Source organism: Podarcis muralis, chromosome 11 (genome assembly GCF_964188315.1).
Source record: "Podarcis muralis chromosome 11, rPodMur119.hap1.1, whole genome shotgun sequence".
In the NCBI taxonomy this organism is placed as follows: Eukaryota; Metazoa; Chordata; class Lepidosauria; order Squamata; family Lacertidae; genus Podarcis; species Podarcis muralis.
In genome coordinates this window covers 54430931-54456643 of record NC_135665.1, presented here as the reverse complement: position 1 = coordinate 54456643, position 25713 = coordinate 54430931, and the positions used below count along the sequence as shown (strand labels likewise).

At 47.6% G+C, this 25713-nt stretch overlaps 1 protein-coding gene across 3 annotated transcripts in view; it reads left to right on the top strand.

Annotated features, from left to right (window-relative positions):
• Positions 1 to 25713, top strand: part of DCC (DCC netrin 1 receptor) — a 928036-nt gene that overhangs the window by 761250 nt on the left and 141073 nt on the right. For all 3 annotated transcript variants that reach the window (XM_077936487.1, XM_077936485.1, XM_028749092.2), the window contains exon 13: positions 20333 to 20474. In XM_077936487.1, coding sequence (XP_077792613.1) covers positions 20333 to 20474 — 142 coding nt within the window. The remainder of the gene's footprint in view (positions 1 to 20332; positions 20475 to 25713) is intronic.

The window sequence follows — 25713 nt, the reverse complement described above, 5'->3', positions numbered from 1 at the left end:
TTTGGAAGCTGCAAACGACCACTTAAACTTGAGGCTGAGTAAGTTAAAGAACTGGGACGGCCTCTGCGTCTCTTGAGCCGCAGGTGGCCTCAGCGGCGAGGAGTGCCTTTTCCCCGTTTTGGTTGGTAAGACAGCTACAGTCATTCCTGGACCAAGATAGCTTGGCCACTGTGGTCTTGGCATTGGTAAGCCTCAAGATCAGATTCTTGAAACAAGCTCTTTGTGGGGCTCCCATTGGGCTTAGTTCAGAAGCTGCAGCTGCTACAGAATGCAGTAGCTATGTTGTTGACTGAGACATAGCTCAGTTGGTTAGAGTGTGAATAATAATAATAATAATAATAATAATAACAATAATAATAATAATAATTTATTATTTATACCCCACCCATCTGGCTGAGTTTCCCCAGCCACTCTGGGCGGCTCCCAATCAAGTGTTATAAACAGTACAGCGTTAAATATTAAAAACTTCCCTGAACAGGGCTGCCTTCAGATGTCTTTTAAAGATAGGATAGCTGCTTATTTCCTTCACATCTGAAGGGAGGGTGTTCCACGGGGCGGGCGCCACTACCGAGAAGGCCCTCTGTCTGGTTCCCTGTAACCTCACTTCTCGCAATGAGGGAACCGCCAGAAGGCCCTTGGCGCTGGATCTCAGTGTCCGGGCTGAACGATGGGGGTGGAGACGCTCCTTCAGGTATTGCTGATAACGGCACGGTTGCAGGTTCGATCCCCATATAACACAGTAGCATATTCCTCATTGCAGGGGGGGTTGGACTAGATGATCCTTGGGATCCCTTCCAACGCAATGATTCTATGATTCTATCCCATCAGCACCTATCAATACTTGGTAGACAGAGCTGCACTGACAACTAATGTGCTAATGGGCACAGTTCTGAGGGAGTAGTGGTCCTCAGAAGGTGGCGTACGGAGTCAAGTGGTGGTGAGTTCTCATGTGTTGATGCTGGCCAAATAGCTACTAGAGGTAGATATTTCATAGAGCTGGAAGGAACCCCAAGGAGTTTCAGTATTGCTTCACATCAGCTCCAAAACAAATTTCTTCGATAGAGCCAATTCATGCATTCATCTTTGAACCATCAAATGAGAGTTGAAGGACAGAACGTGTAGATGGGAACCAACCCTTAGCCTCTCCCCCTTTCTCTCTTTAGTCATGTGACATAGATGTATGGATTGGTGCGTTGAGTTCTCTTCCCAGTCTATTTTTTTTTTAATGCTCGAATAATTTGACAGTACTAAGTGTTATTTAACATATAAGCTATTTATGAAAATAATTGTGGAAGATAAACATTGCAACATGGAAATTAGAATTTGCGCTTTGAGTCTGATGCTGCCTGGAAGGGTTTAATGTTTTAAAAGTGACAGCCAAATATAATCATTTTCTTTTTGTTGATTGAGAGAGGAGAGCGCTCAGAGAATGTTTTGCAAAAACAGCAACATAGTTTGGGAAGTTGAAAATGCTTGTATCCTAGGCAACTGCAAGTGGTCTCAGGCACGGTTAGCAAATTAATTTGCAGCGTATATGTTGGATTTTATTTAGGGTGGAGGCGTGGATATCTTCCACAAGTAGGCTCTGCCTAGTGGTCCTCTCTTCCCATCTTCCAATTACAGTCGTACCTTGGAAGTCAAATGCCTTGCGAGTCAAACGTTTTGGCTCCTGAACACCACAAACCCGGAAGTGAGTGTTCCAGTTTGCAAACGTTCTTTGGAACCAGAATGTCCTAAACAGATTCTGAACGTTTTGGAAGTTGAGCAGTCTTCCAGAATGGATCCCGTTCGACTTCCGAGGTCCAACTGTACTTGGAGAGAATTTCTGCAATTCATTTTGGAAGTGGCACATTTACAGGTTGTGATCCTTTGCTTTTTACATTAACATGCTTGATCCCTTGAATATGCTCTGTCCTTTTGGGGCTCTTTTGGCATTATTGCCCATTGGGGTTTCTTGCTTTTCTATACGCCAATGAGTTTTTTGCTCATTTGCTGCTTGTGTTGTTTTTAACTGATGACTAGTGGTTTTGGTCTTTTTTTGTAATGCTTCTCTGATTTTTATTTGCTATATTTCCGTATACTTACATACTGCTTAGAGTCCCCTCCTTCAAACATTGAGTGGTACAGTGGTACCTCAGGTTAAGTACTTAATTCGTTCTGGAGGTCCATTCTTAACCTGAACCTGTTCTTAACCTGAAGCACCACTTTAGCTAATGGGGCCTCCTGCTGCCGCTACACCCCTGGAGCACGATTTCTGTTCTCATCCTGAAGCAAAGTTCTTTACCCGAGGTACTATTTCTGGGTTATCGGAGTGTGTAACCTGAAGCATATGTAACCCGAGGTACCACTGTATATAGACCAGCTAAATTCATATTTAAAGGACAGCACACACATATGTTTGTGCCATGCACACACTTCAAAGTTTGGGGTATCACTGAATCTGCTGATACCTCTGTCTTTTGTGTGGTCAGTGCCATTTTGGTTAAGTGAGCAGTGGAATTGAGATCACAATAAGTAGACACAAGCAGAACCCTGCTTCTGTACTACAACTCTCATCATCCCTAACCACTGGTCATGCAGTGGTCTGGACGATTGCAATGCGCTCTACCTGGGGCTACCTTTGAAGGTGACCTGGAAACTACAACTAATCCAGAATGCGGCAGCTAGACTGGTGACTGGGAGCAGCCGCTGAGACCATATAACACTGGTCCTGAAACACTGGCTCCCAGTAAGTTTCCGAGCACAATTAAAAGTGTTGGTGCTGACCTTTAAAGCCCTAAATGGCCTTGGTCCAGTATACCTGAAGGAGCATCTCCATTCCCATTGTCCAGCCCAGACACTGAGGTCCAGCGCTGAGGGCCTTCTGGCGAATCCCTCCCTGTGAGAATTGAAGCTACAGGGAACCAGGCAGAGGGCCTTCTCAGTAGTGGCTTCCTCCTTGTGGAATGCCCTCCTATCAGAATTCAAGGAAATAACCCATTATCTGTCTTTTAGAAGACATCTTAAGGCAGCCCTATTTAGGAAAGTTTTTAATGTTTGATGTTTAATATTCTGTTGGTTTCTCCAACCACTACTTCTTCTTCTTCTTCTTCTTCCAGTGGTACCTCGGGTTACATACGCTTCAGGTTACATACGCTTCAGGTTACAGACTCCGCTAACCCAGAAATAGTGGCTTCAGGTTAAGAACTTTGCTTCAGGATGAGAACAGAAATTGTACTCCGGCGGCGCAGCGGCAGCAGGAGGTCCCATTAGCTAAAGTGGTGCTTCAGGTTAAGAACAGTTTCAGGTTAAGAACAGACCTCTGGAACGAATTAAGTATTTAACCTGAGGTACCACTGTATTATTATTATTATTATTATTATTATTATTATTATTATTATTATTATTATGCTGGCTGAGGCTGATGGGAGATGGAGTCCAACAGTTCCTAAAGGGCCACAGTTTGGTGTGGAGGATGAGCAAAAGGATCTCTCTCTCATATGCACACGCACAAGAGAGAGAGAGAGAGAGAGCGCACATATAATTCCATAAAGTTGCTCATTTAGAGAGAAGCAGGTGATTGAAGGTGCTTCAAGCAGAGATGTGCATCATATTCTCTGCTATGTGACGTGCTCCCCCCCAAAAAAAACTCTCACACACCAGCTTTCCACAGCATGAGCAAAGAATATGAATTTTGCATACCGTGCTTCTTCTTCTGACTCTCAGCAGCTGGTGTCTGTAGCAGTCTCACAGCTGCTGTAACAGGTACCTACTAGAATGGATCTTCCCCCTGGAAGAAGCTGAAAGAGCTCACCCCTGGCAGCGTGTCAGGACGTCACACTCTCTTCCTTTCTCCTCAGGATGCTTAAGTTCCTGGTGAAACCAATTACTTTCCAGTTATGCTAGACACAGAACACCTTGCTGCTTAAAATAATAAAGCGTGTGGTTGCGGGAGGTGGGGGAGTACCCATTGATTTTTGTCTTCTCAGCTAGGAAAGGAAAAAATAGCTTGATAATACAGCTGATGTAGTTAAAGCTGGCCCAAAATTTCTCAGGCAAAACAATAATTTTCTTACCATTCCCCCCCCCCCGAGAATGTTCTTCTTCATGCTCTTCTTGAACTACGGGGGTATTTCGATTGCACCCATCCTAGAATATTTGGCAAAAATGCCCCTCTAACTGCCCACTAACACGGTGGAAATTTTTAGATGTAGCTTTGTGTTTTTTAAAAAAATGCTTTCTATTGAATTTTCTTTAACACAAACAAAACAAAATAAATACACTAATGTTCTACAGTCTTAAAGATAAGGGCAAAGGGAGCCCTGACCATTAGGTCCAGTCGTGGTCGACTCTGGGGTTGTGGCACTCATCTCGCTTTATTGGCCGAAGGAGCCGGCGTACAGCCAGCATGACTAAACCAGAGCAGCTCACGGAAATGCTGTTTACCTTCCCGCCGGAGTGGTACCTATTTATCTACTTGCACTTTTTGGTGTGCTTTCAAACTGCTAGGTTGGCAGGAGCAGGGACCGAGCAACGGGAGCTCACCCCGTCACGGGGATTCGAACCGCCGACCTTCTGATCGGCAAGCCCTAGGCTCTATGGTTTAACCCACAACGCCACCCGTGTCCCTTTCTACAGTCTTATGTACACTTACTTTCTCAACACTCTATTAAGCACAGACTTCCCTCCCTTCAACAGGTTTTCATATTAATCTTTTTGATGTAGCTTTGGAGCCTGGTTTTGTCAGTCTTTGTCTTGCATGCGAAAGGTCCCAGGTCCAGTCTCCATCATCTTCCACAAAAAGGTGTCGGTTGGTGGAGCTGGGAAAAGAACCTGAGACCTCAAAAGTGTTCCTGCAGTCCGAGTAAAAAAATACCAGACTAGATGTACTGATTCAAGAAGGCAGACTCATATGAGTCTCAGCTGTTCTCTATATACAACTAGTTCCATTGCATCCAAAATTGAAACTGAAAAGTCTTAAAGTGGATAAATTGATTGAACTAAGTCCCCAATTATTTAAATAATTACAGTATTTGGGGCTGTGACTGACTTTAGAAAAAATCACCTAGGAAGAGACATGAGAGAAGGGTGTCACATGATGTACGTCACGGAGAACATGAGTGTTCCAATGATACTGAATAGTGAGAGATTTAAGAGCACGTGAATTATACAGTCATACCTTGGATCCTGAACGCCTTGCAACTCAAACCTTTTTCCTCTTGAACACCGCAAACCCAGAAGTCATTGTTCCTGTATGTGAATGTTCTTTGGAACCCGAATGTCCAACAGGGCTTCTGTGTCTTCTGATAGGCTGCAAGAGCTTCCTGCAGCCAATCGGAAACCACGCCTTGGTTTCCAAACATTTTGGAAGTTGAATAGACTTCCGGAACAGATTCCATTCGACTTCTGAAATACCACTGTATTTTGTCACATAGCTAAACTGTGGAGTTTGCTTGCACAAGATGTCTTGATGCTCCCCAAGTGGTCTGGCTATAGATGGGGATTAGAGAAATTCATGGAAGATATATTCATGGAAGGCTGCTTTGTATTGCTACTAGTATCAGATGCAGCATGCTATTAAATGCCAGCTGTTTAGGGTGTGGTAGGGGACAGCAAGAGGCACAGCTATGGTGTCCATGTCCTGCTTCGGGCATCTTGTAGGAATCTGGTTAGCTATTGTGGACTTAAATAGCCCTTTGATTTTCCTGTGATTTTCTAATCACAGAAGAGAAATAGCGAAGGATAGGTAGAAAGACTGTCAGATGATGCTCTGGATTCAAACCTCATGAGAATAAATATTAATTTTGGGCCAGTTTGATCCGAAGCATTTTGGGGTCTGAGATTTAAAAGAAATTCCTAATGTTCTCTCCCCCAACTTATTAATGTGAGAGACAATCGCAATAAGGTTTCTTGTAGGATCCTCATTGCAATGCATGGGAGCTGGGCCAAGAATGCTGTTTTGTTACCATTTATTTCACTAAGCTTTGGAACAGGGGAAGTCTCTATTAGGGCGACCAGCTGTGCATTGCCAAGAAAGTGGATGCACAGCACCAAAAAGAAGAGGACATACTGTCCAACCTTTTCCGTTCAAAAACCAAGATGCACATTTTCCGGGATGTGTCCCTGGGAGGGGGGAAAGTGCTTGGGGAAGGGCGAGAGCAAGAAATCACAGCATCCCAAATGGCCACCATGAGCTTGTGTGAAAAAACAGGATGTCCCCTCTTTTTGCTCTTTCTTTCTTTCTTTCTTTCTTTTAACACTCGGTGGGTATGGAATCTGTTTAAAATAGGAGGAATTCAACATAGTGGCAGGGAGATCGCTCCATCAATCAAAGCATTTCTGCTTGCTTCAAGGAACAGTCTCCCCTCTCATCTCCCCATGTGCTGCTCTGGGGGTTCTTCTAACACCCCCTTGGACCAATTTGGAGAGCATGGGGGAAGAAAAGTGGGGGGGGGGAGGTCCATTGTGCTAGAGAAAGTCCTTGTACAGGCTTATGCAAGCAGAACCAGTTAAACAAATCTGCCCCAGTGTTCATATGCCAACTTAAAAAGGTAAAGGGATCCCTGACCATTAAGTCCAGTCACGGACGACTCTGGGGTTGCAGCACTCATCTCACTTTACTGGCCGAGGGAGCCGACGTTTGTCCTCAGACAGTTTTTCTGGGTGATGTGGCCAGCATGACTAAGCCACTTATGGCGAAACCACAGCAGTGCACAGAAATGCCGTTTACCTTCCCGCCAGAGCGGTACCTATTTATCTACTTGCACTTTGACGTGCTTTCGAACTGCTAGGTTGGCAGGAGCAGGGACTGAGCAACGGGAGCTTACCCCATTGCGGGGATTCGAACCGCCGACCTTCCGATCGACAAGCCCCAGACTCTGTGGTTTAGACCACAGCACCACCTGCGTCCCTATATGCCAACTTAGATGTACAAATAAATTATTATTATTATTATTATTATTATTATTATTATTATTATTATTATTATTTATTGAATTTATTTACAGCCCTATACACAGGGATCTCAGGGCGGTTCACAGAATAAAATCAAGATATAAAACCACAAAATACCTAATAAAAATAAAACAATAGCCCAATAGCTGCCCCCCCCCACAAAAAAAAAAAACATTTTAAAAGGGCATAGGATGTAAATTGGATCAGCCAAAGGCCTGCTTAAAAAGGAACATTTTTGCCTGGCACCTAAAGGTGTATAATGAAGGCCCCAGGCCAACTTCTCTGGGGAGGGCATTCCACAGATGGGGAGCCACTGCAGAGAAGGCCCCGTTCTCGTGTTGCCACCCTCCGGACCTCTCAAGGAGGAGGCACACGAAGGAGGGCCTCAGAAGATGATCCTAGGGTCCGGGTAGGTTCATATGGGAAGAGGCATTCCATATGAGGTATTGCGGTCCTGAGCCATTTAAATTTAGAAGTAATTGCTATCATTTAAGTAGAATTACAACAAATCTTCCTGCTCAGTCTGCTGTCTAAATGCTTCTAACTATTGAAGTGCAATGTCGAGACTGCTGCTCCTCCCCTTTATTTATCTTGAAACCAAACTTAAATCAGATAGTCCTTCCCCCCCAAAATTTTTTTTAATGGTCACCTTCAAATAGAGGAGTGCTTTCTATAAAACAGAACTGGCAGCCACTCTATTATCCATTCATTGTGCCTGATAGAGTCAGATTTGCTTGTCTCCCACTCTGCCACCTTTAAAAGCTTTTAAAATCTTGCCTCATGGAATGCTTCTGCCTTAGTAAGATGTGTGAAATTTCCTAGGGGGGAAATGCACTTCTTATCAAACACATGCATTGTGTTCTAAAAGGCCTATTAGGAAATCAAGAGGTGTGATATATCACAACTCCAAATAATGGGTTTTTAAGGTGGTTACCCTGCCCCTCTGTCTGGAGTAGGGTAATTAGTATTCTTTTCTGTTATCTCCTAAGAACTTTATGATGCTACGGCATAGCTTGCAGCTTTGCCATTGATTCTGCGAGAGCCAAAGCAACATCTAAAATAGTATTGATTAAGAAAAGCGGAGACAGCACAGAAAATACTGCACCCTCCCAAAGGAAATTGGCCTCAGTCCGGTGCGTAAGTCATGTTTGATGACCGCTGTATCTGTATGAATGCAAATGTGCAGCTCTGTTTTATAACAAATGCGTCCAATGTGCAGCAGACTCCTGCAGTCTACACATTGTGATTCAGGCAGAGCTTAATTTGAGCCACAGTTTACTGAGCAATTGTGTGAATGGCTTTATCCCATGGGTGGGCAAACTAAGGCCCGGGGGCCGGATCTGGCCCAGTCACCTTCTAAATCCAGCCCGTGGACGGGCCAAGAACCAGCATGTTTTTACATGACTAGAATGTGTCTTTTTATTTAAAATGCATCTCTAGGTTATTTGTGGGACCTGCCTGGTGTTTTTACATGAGTAGAATGCGTGCTTTTATTTAAAATGCATCTACGGGTTATTTGTGGGCCATAGGAATACATTCATATATATTTTTCAATATATAGTCCGGTACCCCACAAGGTCTGAGGGACAGTGGACCGGGCCCTTCTTAAAAAGTTGCTGACCCCTGCGTTTAACCGCTAAGATCTTCGTTCCAGGCCCATCATTGGTGATGTTATCAGCTCTGAACATTGAGCCAGGGTCAGCCAAATGTCACCCCCTCAGCGAAGACACCTGGGGCAGACTGCCCCCACCGCCCCCTTCCTCCGCCCCTGGCTAGGGTGACTGACACATAAAGAGACTGTGCACCTGCTGTTGGTTGCCAGAAGTAGCTGGAAGTGGCTCCGGACTGAAGGTATTTCAGGACTGGAAATCACAGCCAGGTTCCTCTGCTCCAGAGTGGCTAAAGAGGGTAGGGAACCATTTTGACAGAAAGACAGAGACATCACTTCAGACTAGGATTTCTAAAATAGGGGTGGGGAAAAGAGAGATCTGCCCTTCAGTTGGTTGGCATTATGTAAAGCTGATGTGCGCTATGTAATGAAGCATTGTGGCCTTTTTGTTTATGTTGATGTTTAGTTTATTTGCTTATTGTAATTCTTTCAACATGCATACTTGCGTGCTGAGGTCCCACAAAACCCCTACCCCAATAACTCAGACGTCACACATAAATTTTTGTTTTGGTTTTTGGCATAATTTTGGCCACAACTTTATTTTTATACAGATTTGAGAGTGGTTGCTTAGGCATTGGTTATGACTACCTGTCCCCCCCCCCGCCTTGGGGGACAGCACTGACTCCCTAGCCAGTCTCGGAGGAAACATGGTCAGAGTCAGATGGAGCTGCGTCACAGACTCTCACTGCTCCGCGCATGTTCCTTGAAGCTTACACGGCCCGCACCCTGCCGTCAGGGTTTGGACGAGGGGGATGGTAAGCTTCAGAATTCCTTTAACGGAATACCCGTCAGCAGCAGCATTGGAGGGGCAGGCACAGCCAATCCATACCCCTCCACCAACCAATTTTAACCAATGCCTAACCGCCATTCGAGCTCTTACGCTCGCCGCCAACCACTCATAAATTAAACCACACCCTCAGCCTGGACACTAGAGCATCCAACCACACATCATTCCCCAATGGCGAGAGATGAACCCCATCATCCCTGAAAAACTCAATCGCCTTGAATGAAATCAGAGGGTGAGGGATTACAGCCCCACCCAGATTCACCACCAGCTTGCTTGCTGCGGAATTAATCCGCTTCCTTACACGTTCAGTGGCGACTGGGCAAGGACTACCACGCCATATGCGGCGTTGCAATAGCTGTGACCAAATTAGCTTAGTCGACGGCACCAGTGCCGCCAATTCCCCAAGGTCCTGTAATATGGTGGCGCGCAGCTCATAGCAGGAAGAGGAAACCATATCGTTCTCCCCGAGCTGCACCACGATCGCTGAAGGAGGGCCACATTGGAAGACACGCCTTCGCATGAGAGGTAACAATTCCCTCCACAGCACCCCCCCTTCTGGAAATCCAGGACACCTGAACGTGGTGCGGGAATCCCAGGCCGTCACCCAGTCCGGACTGGCGAGCTCTGTCCGCAGCCCAGTGCACAATACTGTGCCCTACTATCCAGATACGGATAGCAGCCCGACCTAGGGTAAAACACACATATGTAAGTACAACAACACATTACTTCCTCACGTAGGCTCTGAATGCATCCGAACGCCACCGACCCAGGTCCTTTATTCTCTTAACTGACAAACCCCAGTGAGCGGCAGTTGTAGCCGCCCCAATCCTAAATGAGTGAGGGGCAAACTCGGAAGCCGGAAGGCCACAAGCCTCCACAGCTTTCCGCAACACTCCCGCAAACTGGTGTCTCACCAGCGGGCGGCCATTTTCATGTATGAACAGGGGCCCTTCGCCACCAGGACGCAGGGCTAAATACTTCTTAAGGTCCTTCACCGGGCAAGGGCCACTTTCGCCCGTCGCGGGAAGTGTAATGACAGCGCCCCTGCCTAGTTGGTCCGTCTTTGAATTCCTAACGTGAACCTGCAGGTCCCTTGAAGACACACTCACATCCTGCATCAGCAAACCCCTAGAACCTCCGTCCCGCTTGGGCTCGAGGACCACTTCACCAACCCTCAAGGCCCCGAAAAAAGTTAACGAAAAGGCTGCTGAAAATAGCCGAACCTCAAATTTTGACCAACAGATGCTCCGCAGCTTAGACCGCATCAGTACCAGCAATTCAAATGTAATGGGTCGTCTGGAGACGGGCCTGGAAGGAGTGAGTCGCCCCCATCCCTCCAGGGCCCTACGCACTACAAACTTCCTACACGGATCTTTGTTAAAATATGCTTTACTAAAAAAGGAAATTGCTGCAGAATGCAGGCGTAGGGTCCTAGCTGCCCGACGCATCTGGAAAAGATGTGCCAGATACCGGAGCACTTGAGAGGTGGAATGGGAGGTGGTAACCTCCCCTGCAGGCTGCCCGCTAAATAACAAAAAATCCGCCCAAGCCTTTTTATAGGACCTCAAGGTAGAAGGTGCAACAGATGCAGCTACTCCCTGTAAGACTAAGGTCTGCCAAGGTTCCAGAGATGATCCGGGAAAATTTCCGGACGGTCTCGAGCCACTGGCACCAGGGACCTGAAACGCTCCATCTGAAAACGGGACAGAGCATCAGCAATTTCATTAGAGATTCCCGGGACAAAACGAGCAGAAAAAACAATGTTAAAACGCAAGCAATGCAAAACGAAGGCCCGAAGAAGGGCAGATACCCGAGGGGATCGTGAAGACTGCTTGGCCAGTACATTCACCACCGCCTGGTTATCAGTCCAGAAACAAACACGGTGATCCCTGAATTGTTCGACCCACAAGTGCACTGCCACTACAATGGGAAAAAACTCAAGAAAGGTTAGGTCCCTAGTTATAGCCTGCCCCCGCCATGCAGGAGGCCAGCGCTCGGCGCACCACCTGCCATCCCAATACAAGCCAAACCCTAAGGACCCCGCAGCATCTGAATGCACTTGGAAGTCGCTGTGGAGGTTCAAAGTGTCCTGCCACAAGGACACCCCGTTGAATTCCTCCAAGAATTCCAGCCAAATAGCAAGGTCAGCCCGTACCTGAGAAGGAAGGCGAACCCTGTGATGCGGGGCCTGCAAGCCCGAGGTGAGTCTGGCCAAGCGTGAACAGAAAGGTCGCCCTGGAGCGACCACCCTGCAAGCAAAGTTCAGGTGGCCCAGCAACGACTGAAGTTGCCGCAGGGAGACCTTCTTTAAAGGAATCATCTCCTCAATGACCCTTCTTAAGTTGGCTATTTTTTCAGGCGGCAGGCTAGAGGTTTGCGCCACGGTATCCAACAAGATACCCAGGTAAGTCAGCTGCGTGGAAGGACCCTCGGTCTTCTCAGCCGCTAACGGGACACCCAGCTCTTCCGTTAAGGAAGCGAAGGCTTGCAATAAGACTACGCAATCCCCCGTATTGCCTGCCGAGGCGACCAAAAAATCATCAAGATAATGCGTGACACCGCTTAAACCGGTTTTTTCACGTAAAGCCCACTCCAAAAACGAACTAAAACTCTCAAAAGCCGCACAGGCAACTGAGCAACCCATGGGCATAGCCTTATCGAAGTAAAAACTTCCTTCGAACTGAAATCCCAGCAACCAAAAATCGTCTGGATGAATAGGAAGCAGCCGAAATGCTGATTCAATGTCGCATTTAGCCAGTAAGGCGCCCGGCCCAAATTTCCGGATCATCTTGATTGCGTGATCCAGAGAAGCATACCTCACCGAACAAAGCTCCGGGGGAATCACATCATTTACTGATGTGCCCCTAGGATGTGAGAGATTATGGATTAGGCGAAATTCCCCCGGGGCTTTTTTGGGAACTATGCCCAAAGGTGAAATATGCAAATTGGAAAAAGGAGGGACCGCAAAAGGTCCGGCCATGCGACGTAGAGCCAATTCCTTACCAATTTTCTTACGTGCCACCTCTGGCATATCCCTAATCGATTTCTGGTTCACTGGGTTTCTGGCAACCGGGGTAGAGACCACCGGGATCCTAAAACCTAAAGAAAAACCTTCGCGCAAATAGGACGCCGCCTTGGCGTCGGGGTATGATGCCAGCAAGGCAAGCAGCGGCTGTAGCCTTACCGGGGTATAAGCTAAAGAGGAGATCACACTACTTCCCTGCTCCCGCGGCAGGGACTTGAGCTGCGGTTTTGGGGGGCTGCTGAGAGCCCCCTCCTTTTCGAAAGGGGCGGCGGCCTGTCTGACACACAGACCCGGAATGGTTCCCTGAACACTTATCGCACGCATGTGCGTATTTACATGACTGCCGTGTGCAAGCGCCCTTATTGAAATCCCAGCAAAAGGGCTTACGTCCTAACCTAGTAGGGGCAGCCTTAAACTTCTGGGTGTCGGGAACCTTCTTCTCTATACGGGGGGCCACATAAGTGGTCCAGACATCCAAGTCCTTCCAATCCCAGCGGGCCGTAGGGATCTTTGCCGCCCTACGCCTAAAATTCTGGTCGTAAGCTAGCGCAGCGGTTTCTCCAGCCATTGTGAAGGCGGAACGGACTATGGATAGATACACCCAAAGATGCAAGGATCTCCTGGGGTAGGCCGCGGCCACAACTCCAGCAAAAACCTGGAAACTATCTAACCAACGCTCAAAAGTCCTGTCAGCCTTAGCTATGATCGTCCGCTTCTTTGGAGCAGGCAGGCCCTTATCCAGAGGCTCCTGACCCTCCAACGGGGGGGCTAGGCTGAATATATCGACATAGCGGCCGTCTAATATCCTGGAACGCAGCTTGGCGGACAGGTGAGCCCCCGGAATGATATCCCTGGCCGAGTTGGTGGAGACCTTTATGTCCGGCACCAAGGCCCCTTCAATGGAGTCTAGCACTGCACCATACCTGGCCCTGTGGGAATTCGCCCTTCGTTCCCAAACCCATTTTGGAAGCCCTGAGGATTCCCCGAAACCCCAGTATAACTTAAGGGGCGCTTCCTTGTCACTACTAGAACTCTGAGAAGACGCACCTGATGAAGAGGACGAGGTGTCTCTACGCCTCCTCTTGGCACGCCTCCTGGAGCTCTTCTTGTGGCGGCGATGACCACCTGAAGATGTCTTCGGAGGAAGAGGGAGGCTATCCTCGAGCGACGACTCCGATGCATCGCCCCGCTGCGGAGCAACTGGAAGTGACTGGAAAGACACAACCTGTGAATGACCAGGGATCGGACTGCCCACTTCCGCAGGCTGCGCAGGTAAACCCCGCGCAACAAGACCCCGTGTGGGTGCCCTCTTCCTAGCCCCCACCCGGGCGGAAGCCCGACCCCGTGTCACGGCAACCTGCGATACAGGCGGCACCGAGGACCGAGCCTGTGACGCGTCAGGTAAGTCGCCACTGGCTGGCAGCGGCTCTCCTTCTTCTCCACTGGATGATGACGGTGGAAACGAAGCGTCCACCGGGGGAGCCAGCATAGCAGAAGAAGTTGACGGGGTCGAGCGGCGATGAATCAGACCATCCAGCTCCGCCTCCATCCTGGCCAGAGCCACCGGGTCGCCCGCCAAACTAGAGACCATAGATTGAAGGCGTTTCACCGCCTGGCCAGGTTCGGGGGAACGTAAGGCCTGAGATGGGCCTTTAATAGGCCGCTTTGCAGCGCAGGCCGGACCAGACTTCTTTGTCGCCTTCTTTGGGGCCATTCCTACTACTGGTGTAAAAGAAAATAAAAATTAAATTAAAATAAAATAGAAATTAAAATTCACCAAATAGCACAAAATTACTAACGGAGGTTACTGAGAAGTTGACGTTAAAGCAATAAATAAAGAAATAAATTAATTACCCAGCAGCAGCGGACAACCCCACCAGCACCAATTCTCACTGGCGCAGCAGCACTGAAACTGAATTGGAAGGCACAAGGTATCAGAAGGCAATTCAGCCCCCGCAATATACCAACGTCCACTAGAGGCCGCCACCTATATGAGAAATTGCCCTGCAATACGTCTAGCGGCCACCAGAGGCCGCCACTCAAAATCCTGGCAGGCCCTGCAATTACAGGGTCTGACCACTAGATGTCTCACTGCCAGAGAGAGGGCAAGATGGCGCACCCGCCAAAATGCCTGAAGAATGAAGAAGGCAGCCAGGAAAACCCACCCCGGGACGAGGTGAGTCGCCCCAAGGCCCAGGCTGCCTCCCACAGGACCCTCAGAGGCCCCAGGCAGCACTAGGGAGGAAGAAGACGGCCCCGGCCGGGCCGACTAGGCCGCGGCAGTTGCGGACCGCAGGCCCACGCACGAGGCCAGCGATTCCCGGTGCGGGGTGGCCCACCTAACGCGGAGGCCCGCCCGCGCACTGCGCCCGCGGATCGGGGCCTCCACCGGGGCCCCGGGAAGGCCCGATAGAAGATGGGGGGGCAGGCGGGCGGAGTAAGTACAGGCCGCAGCCGGGCCGACTAGGCCGCGGCGAAGCCACGGCGCCCGCAGGCCCCCGCACAACGGGCCAAGACGCCCGGCGCAGCGCGGCCCGCCGGTCGCAACGGCCCCGCGCCGCACCCGGGGATCCGGGCCTCGCAAGGGCCTAAAGAGGCCCGGCAGAAAATGGGGGGGGGGTTGGCGGGCGGAGGAAGGGCAGGCCCCGGCTGGGCCGACTAGGCCGCGGCAGAGTCGCGGCGCCCACAGGCCCACGCACCACAGGCCGCGACGCCCAGTGCAGCGCGGCCCGCCAGTCGCGGCGGCCCCACGCCGCGCACAGGTATCCGGGCCTCCCAAGGGCCTCCAGAGGCCCGATGACAAATGGAGGGGCAGGCGGGCGGGGGACGGACAGGCCCCGACCAGGCCGACTAGGCCACGGCCGAACCGCAGCGCCCGCAGGCCCACCCGCGACGGGCAGGCGCTGCCCGGCGCGGCGCGGCCCACCAGCCGCAACGGCCCCGTGCGCACCCGCGCCCGGAGATCTAGGCCCAATGGAAGATGGGGGGGGGGCGATCAGGGCTTCGACAGAGGCCTACAAAGGCCACTTACAGATGGGGTGTGCGGCAGCCTAACACAGACCCCGAGCTGCAAGGAGGCGAAGGGAGGAAAAAGGCTGTAGCCCACCTGGCCCGGGTCCCCGGCTCGGCCGAGAACCGGGCCATAAGCCACCCAGGGCCAGGAGCCTGGGGTCCCCCCCCCTCCCGAGGGAAGCAAGCAAACAACCCTCGCCAACAAATAAAATATATATAAAAAAGGGGGGGTATGAAACAAACAGGTATAATAAAAGGGGAGAGGGATAATAGAAAAGGGGGGGAAAGGAAAAGAAAAGAGCACAAGAGGGAAGGGGAAAGCAACAGATTATACAACCAGGCTCTCGCTGAAAACACACGGTGCAGATCCGATGTCCACAGCAAAAGAGAAAGAGAAAGCTGTGGACCCTGCTTATATACGGGAACTAAACCCACCCCTAAATTGGCAACATCAATTTTGCCCCAGTAACAGCTTTAACCAATCTGCTCCATCCCATTGCCCTCAATGGGCTGGTCACTAACTGGGGGTTTTGTTTGGCCCCATCCGCAACACGTGCTCTCTCTTTTATGAGAACACGCTTTCTCAAAAAAAAGTATACAGCAAGTGTTGGGGAAGGGTTTCCAGATTGGGACTCTGATATAGGAAGGATTAAATTTTCTGGCCTCTTTGGTTCTGATCCATATTAGCCCATTGGCTCCCAGTATGTTTGTGAGCACATTTCAAAGTGTTGATGCTGACCTTTAAAGCGGTAAACGACCTTGGTCCAGTATACTTGAAGGAGTGTCTCCACCCCCATCGTTCAGCCCAGACACTGAGGTACAGCTCTGAGGGCCTTCTGGTGGTTCCCTCCCTGTGAGAAGTGAGGTTACAGGGTCTTCTCGGTAGTGGTGTCTGCCCTGTGAAACACCCTCCCATCAGATGTCAAGGAAATAAACACCTATCTGGCTTTTAGACGACATCTGAAGGCAGCCCTGTTTAAGGAAGTTTTTAATGACTGATGTTTTAATGTATTTTTAATCTTTTGTTGGAAGCCGCCCAAAGTGGCTGGGGAAACCCAGCCAGATGGGCTTGGTATTAATGAGTTGTTGTTGTAAAATATTTTAGAGATTTGAATGCTGATTGCTAATTGTGCCCCTTACATTTTGGCATACCTATATGGAATTAAAGTTTGGCTGAAACTGTGTGGCTGGTACAAAAAAGGCAGTTCTTTGATTCTATGATCTTACTGTACTAAATATTACTGGGAGAGGAAGTACAGGGCCGTTGCTTTTTGGTGTCTAGTTTCAGCCCAAGGAGGCAGTGTTTGGGGCAGACGTCATGCACTGCATTGTGACGCTTTTGCCGAAAAGGAATACTTCCCCCACCCCTTTTTTGAAAAATTGGAGGACAGGTTTCAGCACAGCCCTGGTAAATACCAAGAGCTGGCCTTTGGCGCTTGCCTAATAAACAGAACAGTTGCACCACAAACACATACGGTATATGGTTGGCATCATGTAATCTGACATACAAGCAACTAACACAAGCATTGCACAACCAAAAGTGGGCTGAGAAACCTTCTGAGTTAAAATAGCAACCCAAGTAACATTAAAGAGCCCAGATTTATATGGAAAAAACTCTGTGCTGTACAGTATCCATTCTTACTAAGGTGAAAATGGTCAGTTATGTAAGCAGTTGTGCTTTGTGGCTATTCCCATAGGAGAATTGAAGTAGTTTATTTGACTGCTTGGACTTGAAACAGATTGTTTATTTTGATCCTTTGAGATTTGACATCTCAAGAATCTGCAGTTCGCTGATTTCACAAGGAAATGTTCACAAGTTCCACCCCTTGCAGAACTAGGGCTTTCATTGACTCTGGTGGATCTGAACTACTAGATAAAACCATTCATTTAATCCTGTTTTATAGGATTGCATTTACGTTAGGCTTTTATAGGATTGTTGCTACTCTCTGGAAATGATAGTACTTCAAGAGTGTTTTATAAGTTTGCTCTTCGGCTTATGGTGTGCATTTTAAAGCTATTTTTGAACATTTGCATTTTCATATAAGCATTATCTGTCTACAATTTTCTTTACAACCCTGGCTACTAAACCCACATTTAAAATAACCATTTCCAGAATTGAAATACGCAGTCTGTTCAGCCATAAGGGTACTTTGTATCATCCTGCATAAAGCACAGCTGAGATTGTATCATGCAACAAAATCTTAGGCAACACATATACACAAACCCGAGTTTTATAATGAGCAAATAAATTACGTGTCTGCCAAAGCTTATATTTATTTATGAACTAATCAACTTCCTACTGATAAAACTGGGTATGTTTGCAAAGTATTCATTGACACCTGCTATTAATTGGCTTTGAAGGAGCAGCAGAATTGTGACACAATTTTGTGCAGTCGTTGGCAGGCGTCACTTGACTCCCAATTTAACTTGTAATCCTGACTGACCCTCCACTTTCCCTGATGTTATTACCTATCCAAGGTGGTGGAAACAGCATCGTTTTTATCACAGCAACTGATGCGAATATTTTGCTATTAAACATTAAAATTACTGTTTTGTTATCACTGAAATACACATGGTTTTAATGATTGCCTGCATTCTAGCAGGATCCAGAACAAACTTGTCTGAAGTGCTGTTTGGTTCTTTCATTAGTTTCACATTTAGAAATAGACGCTATAAACTTAAACAGAAAGGCAGTCTGTCTCCTCATAGCAGGGAAGGCTAACCAGGGTGGATCTACACACAGGAGGAAAAACAGTATAAATAAGTCAGAAATTAAATCGTTATAACAAAAGAAAAGAAAACACTATGGAATATCGGAAATATTTTTTTGCTCTCCAGCGCCATCTGGTGCTGAATGTTTATAATGCATTCAAAACGTTGTTTTTTGACTAATGTAGCCGAGTCCCAGTTATCCTGCGTGTGCCTGCTAAGATCTTATTGGTATCTTCAAGGCCCCTCCAGCTTTTCCTCCTTGTGTTTCTTCATTTTGAAAAGCGTGTTCTCCAATAAATGAGAGCACGTGTTGCGGTGTGGGCCACCGGGCCAGGCCTCTTGTTGCCAGGCAGGTTAATAGTTGTTGCCTGGCACTATGATTGGGTAACCGGGTTGCTGGGGCAACTTGTATGTTGCAAATTGGGTGGGTGGGACCATAGTCTTTAAATATTGGTGCACTCTGGTTTCTCTTTCTCTTTGCAGAGTGCATCGGATCACCCGCCCGCCCGCCCTCTTTTCCGGTTGACCTTGCTTTGCCTGTCATGGGGTCGTCTGCCTTGGTGCAGGGGCCTAGTAGGAATTTTGCCATTTGGTGATTGGCTGTGCCATTTGGTTTTTGCCTACTACTCAGCAATTCGTCACAACTTGTAAGGTTGCGGTTAGGCATTGGTTATAATATGCTGGTGGTGGAGGGGTCAAGATAGGCTGTGCCTGCCCCTCCAATTGCGCTGAAGGGAATTCCGTTAAAGGAATCCTGGGGCTTGCCATGATTTTGTCCAATCCCTGTCATGGGACCAGGGCCGCCCAATCCCTGTCATGGGAATCCTTGTCATAGGATCTGGGCCGGCAAGCTTTCGGGGAGCTGCTGGGGTGAGCGGCGTGGGTCCGACGCTTAGCTCAAATGACCCCCAGTTTGACTTTCTCTTCTACTGGCTACTGGCTACCTCGGGATGTCAGTTCTGTCCCAGGCGGGGGGACAGATAGTCATAACCAATGTCTAAACAACCGCTCACTGATTTTGTATTTTAATAAAGTTGTGGCCAAAATAGTGCCCAAAAGCCAAAACTAAATTACTTGTTATGTGTGAAGTTATTTGAGGGGTGGCCTGGGGACCTACACACGCAACCAGATGTTGACTGGATGACCCTTCAAACAGATGAGTAGCCTCTGTAAAGTAGGGCACATTGGCACCACATTACAGGAGAGACTCCTATGACCAAATAACCATCTGTATTGTGAGAAGTCGTTCGTGGAAACAAACAGACAAAGGACTTCAATATAAGGTTAACCCTTTTATTAGTCGCGTTTGCAAAGGCGGACCCTCCGTACCCGTAGATACGAAGAGCCCCGATCAGGCATGAGCGCAGCAGTTTTATCCCTACAGCTGCCACCCCTCTCTCAGAGGCTTGGCTTACAATCTACTTATCAGAGTTCAACACATTTCTAATACATTGTCCCATCTACACTAACCATTTCATCTTTTATCAGATATGGGCCTACGCCCCTTGGCTGTCCTTATCCTGTGTACGCAGCTCATGGGGACTTTCCAGACTGAGTTTGAGGCACACCCTTGCTTGTAATTTTTCCTTTATTTCTTAATCTCACAGTATGAACATAGCCCTCCACATGAAAAGTAAAAGCAGGCCAGAACCTGGCATGAACATCTCATGGTTGTTTAGTTTTATATACAGAAAAGTACTTTATCTCCCTTTTTTGCATGGAGGGGCAGTCAATGTTCTATTTCAAGTTTCTGGTCTAATTGCCTCTGGTCTCTTTTGGGGGAATCCTGCAGTGTGTTTAAGTTTTTACTCTGCTAACTATATGTTGGAGTTCTGCTCTGGATCAATATTGAGTAGAATTCCCATGATTGTGAGCCCCAAACTGGAGTCTAAAGTGACACCACCCTGACACTTCAGCTGGCTTTAGCATGTTTGTATGATTTAGTTTTAAGAAAGAGTTCTTCTATTTTGATAAAAGTGCCAAAGGTGGCAGCACAAAATGGCTGCCATGGGCAACAAACAAACAAAATGGCAACAGTACTCTGAACGAGTGAGTACTGTCAAATAAATGTGTGTATATACGTGTGTGTGTGTGTGTGTGTGTGTGTGTGTGTGTATGTGAGTATTGTGTATAATTTGATGTAGAAAACCTCTTCTACGAAAATAAAATCAGCTTTAACATTTTTGTTTTACAGAGCATCAAAGTGAGCTGGCTACCACCGCCTCCTGGCACACAAAATGGATTTATCACTGGCTACAAAATACGGCACAGGAAGACTGCCCGCAGGGGTGAGATAGAAACATTGGAGCCAAACAACCTCTGGTACCTGTTCACAGGTCAGTGTTTACACGGTTGCGACCTTACAGTGTTGTTGATGAAGGAAATGTTTTGGGAATAAAACACACTTTCCATTCGAATGGGATGTCATTCCCCTTGCATTTAGCTGACGCTTATTGGACTGTACAGCAACAACCCTCATACATTTTTACTTTGTTTCCTCCTTAATGGCTTTATCCTATGTGTGTGCCTCTCCATTTTCCTCCGCTTAATGAGATTGAAACACAATTCCCCATTCTGCCTAGCAGTTTCTATCCTAAATTAGTTTCCATGAATGCCAACTCAAATATGAAACCAAAAGCTGTCATGCTGCTACTGGGGTATTTCTTTATTCTTCATAAACAAACCAAAATGTCCATTTTTTTATGACAGGTTGGATATGCAAAGATTCTCTCTTGCGTGTTTACAGTGGTGCAACGTCTCTCTGGCCCATTTTGCATGGATTGCTAAGCCAAACCGTGGCTTAGCACAAATAAGTAAGCATGTGGGCTCCCAGACAGGAGATATTAGGGACTTTGCTTCTCCCTGATCTTTCTTCTGCTGCTGCACCATGCTGAGTTATGATACGATATGATACGATAATCTTTATTGTCATTGTCCCATACAGAACAACGAAATTGAAAAAATCTACATCAGACATTGAAAAACCAGCTGCTATCCCAGCCTGGTTAACCCCCTAAAAACTTTGATACCCCATAATTAAATACAATATACTCCCATAGAGACTACCTTACACTGCGTTTAAAACCAAAATCGCATTTGGATAGAAACTGTTTCTCAGGCGGCTAGTCCTAGTCTTTATAATTCTGTACCTTCTTCCAGAAGGCAGAAGCTGAAAGAGATCATTTCCGGGGTGCGTACTTGTCAGGGGTGCCTCAGGTCCCAGCTCACAAAGGACCAACGCCAGTGTCTCTTTATATACAGAAGTCTTTATTGAAGTTCATTGTTGGTTTTACATCCGTGGCGCGCATCCCTACGTCTGTAACTCTAGACCGTCAAAGCTCCCTCTGACTCTTCCCCTCCCCTACACCAGTTTAACACCCTAGCTTTGCTCCACCTCTTCCTCTGCTCTTTTTTCCTCTGGGTCCTCCTGCCCCCTGGGGTTCCATCCCTCCTGGACTCTTCGGAGGCGGATTCCTCTGACTCCTCCCCCTGTCTCCGGCGGGCTTTGGGACCTGGCTCCCAATCCGGATTTTCTGCTGACCCGCGTGCCTGCACATTTGAACTTGGCGCGCGCGCCCAGCCGGCCACTTTCCTCCTAACGGCTACACTGCTCCTGTCACTGCTTCCTGCTTCGGAGGGGCTGGCTGGAACTGACCTCTGCTCCGCCCCCCCACTCTCCGACTGAGGCATGGTCAGCTCTGGCTCTCTCTCTCTCCCTGCTAGAGTGGACGCCGGTTCTGATCTGTGGGTTTCTTCCCTCCCGCTACGCTCTGGCAGGGAAGCTGGCCCTGATCTCCAGCTGCCGCTTGGGGACTCACCGCTGGCCCCCCTTGCCCTGACCCTGGGCGCCTCTTTCTGAGAATCTTCTGATTCGCTGGAGAGACTCATGGAATCTCTCGGGTCACTGTCATACCCTCCTAAGCTCCCCTCAGATTCCTCCCCTTCGCTCTCCAACTCCTCTTTCCCCTTTGGCTCAGCCCCTGAGCCCCTGACAGTACTGTCCTGCACTATCTCTGCAGCTTTCTTATGACACCTGGAAGCATAGATTTGATCCAAGGTGGGAAGAGTGCACCCAGTTATTCTCTCCACAGTCTTTACAACCCTAGACAGCATTGTTTTTCCCCTGACCATGCAGCTCTCAAACCACACACACAGACCATAAGTTAATACACTCTCCACAGTACAATGGTAAAATGCCATCAACAGGTCCTTTGAGAGATTATATTTCCGGAGGATTCTCAGAAAATATAACCTCTGCTGTGCTCTCTTCATCAGGTCTTTACTGTTTTCAACTGTTTTCAACGTTCAATCATGGTTTGGCATTGTGTGTCATCTGAACCCATGTTCATGGTTTAGCTATATATCCATACAGTGAAGTGACATAGTGCAGCAATTGTGAATGGCAACTATGCATTCTTAGAAGATAAAATAAATAGGTGAACTCTTGTTTCTCTGGTCCTTGTTTTGGCTCTGCTCCTGTTCAAGAATCTGAGTTTGCTATTAGAGGGGATCCTGGTACTGTTAATGGCACTACTAGACAGGGAGGGATAGAGGAAGGGGGGGAAAGAGCGCCTTGTGTGGTTGTTCTTTTGATATTTCATCCGAAAGGTCAACTCTGCCACTTCTGCAATAGGACTCTGGTAGTTTCTCCTCCACCTATGGGAAGTTCTCCTTCAGATTCCCCATCTAGAGGATGTCGGGGGCCATATGATCCCATCCCAAGCTCCTTACCAAGAGATGATACAAATTAGAACAGAATTAGAAAGGTCCAGGAATAAAAAAGAAAGAAAAACGCCCCTTCATTTTCTAAAGAATAATTCCATGTGTGATTGTTGGAAGAAAGCATGCTTTTATTCCCTTTGGAAAGCTGTAAAGTAGGCGATAATCAGGTATGAAGTAGAACAAATGTACCTTCTAAACATTGTTTAGAAGAGAATATTCTGCTGAGATGTTCCTTGTGCAGAGCTGGTGTGGTTGCGTAACGATGCACCAATGAAATTTCCTTCTGCATAACTCTCAGTGATATTTAAGAGCTGTCAGTGTGGTTGTTATGAGATCGATTTAATTTTGATTAGTTTGGATAGGGGTAGCCTGTGTATGGAACGGAAGGCTAAAATTACAGCCACATAAAGATATAGGAGCAGCTTGCACCAAAAGCTTATGGGGGAGCACATTATCTGATGATATGCCTAAGACTTCTAGTGCGCTGGCAAAATCAGCCCTCCAATTTCTTGCAAGCGTTCTTCCTCTGCAACAGAGACTTCTATTTTTTCCATCTCAGAGCGCTTGAGAATTTCTTTAGAGCAGGGATAAGGAACCTGTGATCCTCCAGCTGCTTCTGAATTGCAGTTCCCATCATCCCTGACTATTGACCACGCTGACTGGGGTTGATGGGACTTGAAGTCCAACAACAACTGGAGGGCGACAGTGAGGTGGCCAAGGGTGATGCGCACCTTTGGCTTTCCAGGAAAAATTTCACCAGGACTCAGTCCCCTTTCTGGCTGCCCATGCTTCCTGTTCTGGAAAGTTGGCTTATACTGAATCAGACCATTGGGACATCTGGCTCAGTTTGTCTACACTGACTGGCATCAGCAAGCAGTTTCCAAGCCCTACTAAGAGATGCTGGGGCCTTCTCCAAATAAGTCAAAGGCTGTACCAATGGGCTATAGACCTTCTCTACATAGGAGGAGGTCTTCCCCTGGGCTATAATTGGATCCTGAGAGCTATAGTGAGAGAACAGTGCTGAGAGTTGTTAGAAGACACATATTCTGGTTTCACAGCTACCATACCCAGAGTTCCCTGAGATGAGGGATTGATTGTCAAGCCACTCTGGGAATTGTAGCTCTGTAAGGGGTTTCTTAACAGCTCTCGGCACCCTTAGCAAACTACGCTTCCTGTAATTCTTTTGGTGAAGTGGTACATTAGTAATTTATATATAAGGGGCTTATGTGGCTCTTCACTTCATTGGGTCTACTCTGAGCAGGTCTAGCATTGGATGCAATTCTGGGATGTGGCTAGCGCTGTGGTCTAAGCCACTGAGCCTCTTGGGCTTACCAATCGGAAGGTTGGCAGTTCAAATCCGTGCGACGGGGTGAGGTCCCGCTGCTCTGTCCCAGCTCCTGCCAACCTAGCAGTTTGAAAGCACACCAGTGCAAGTAGATAAATAGGTTCCGCTGTGGCAGGAAGAAAAACGGCGTTTCCATGCGCTCTGGTTTCCATCACGGTGTTCCGTTGCGCCAGAAGCGGTTTAGACCTGCTGGCTACATGACCAACACCAGCTCCCTCGGACTGAAAGTGAGATGAGCACCGCAACCCCATAGTCACCTTTGATTGGACTTAACCATTCAGGAGTCCTTTACCTTTCCTACCTTCACAACCCCTTTCTCTTTTATTGTTTCTTTGGAAGCTCAAAGTTTTTAATTTTTTTTGCTGTCCTGCAGTTTTGTATTTATTGGCCCAATTTTATTTCTGTTTTCTGTTTTCTGTTTCCTGATATTTTATGATGCATTGCAATTTGGTTCTTTCCGTTTTTGGCCATACATCACTTTAGAAATATATATTGAAAGGTGAAATAAAAATCTTGTAAATAAACCAAAGGTGCGGGGTATCTGTTGCAATTTGTCAGCCCGCGTATAAAGTGAGCCGTTCGAGAACTTTCAAGGAAGGCTGTAGAAATTCATTTTTAAGTAGGCCAAATGGAAAGGAAGCAAACACATCTTTCATTGCTGCTGTTTAGTTGCGTATTACAGGATTTCCAAAGGAGCTGGAAATCATGCAGCTTTTAAAGAGATGATTTAAATATCCAAGCAGCAAGACTTTATGTCTCCTTAAAAGCTTCTGCTGGTGAAGGCAGGTGTTTCTGCCCACTAATGAGGACAGCTGCAATAGCAAAGAAATTCAGAGCTACAACAAGGACTCTAAATCAAGACGATTGATTTTATTGTAAGATTTGCCATCAGCTAAAATTTAAAAGTGTTGTTTTAAATTTTGAACATTCTTCCCCAGAGGAACTTTGCAATTAAATGTGACTGTTTATCTTTATGCTTCATGGTCAGTATGAGATACACAAAATGATAAAAAAGCATATATTGCTGTCGCAGGGAACAAAGGCACAGCGCACAGTTAGCACCAGCATGATGCTTCTCTAATAGAGCCTAGCCATAGAGTGGAAGGCATTAGCTGTGCCAGGATTCACACTGGTTCAGATTCATTCACACTTCTGTTAGGAACACTGCATGTTGCAATCAGTAAGACTATGCTTTGCCAAGGCACAAGGCAGGTGGCACCTCTAGAACTCCAGGGAGGTGTTGTGGTTCAATTGTCAAGCTAGGACTTGGGAGATCAGAGTTCACTGGGTGAATTTGGGCCAGTAACTGCCTCTCAGCCTCAGCTCCCTCACATAGGGACGCGGGTGGTGCTGTGGTCTAAACCACAGAGTCTCTTGGGCTTGCCGATCGGAAGGTCGGTGGTTCAAATCCCCACAACAGGGTGAGCTCCCATTGCTGTGTCCCAGCTCCTGCCAACCTAACAGTTCGAAAGCATGCCAGTGCAAGTAAATAAATAGGTACCACTGTG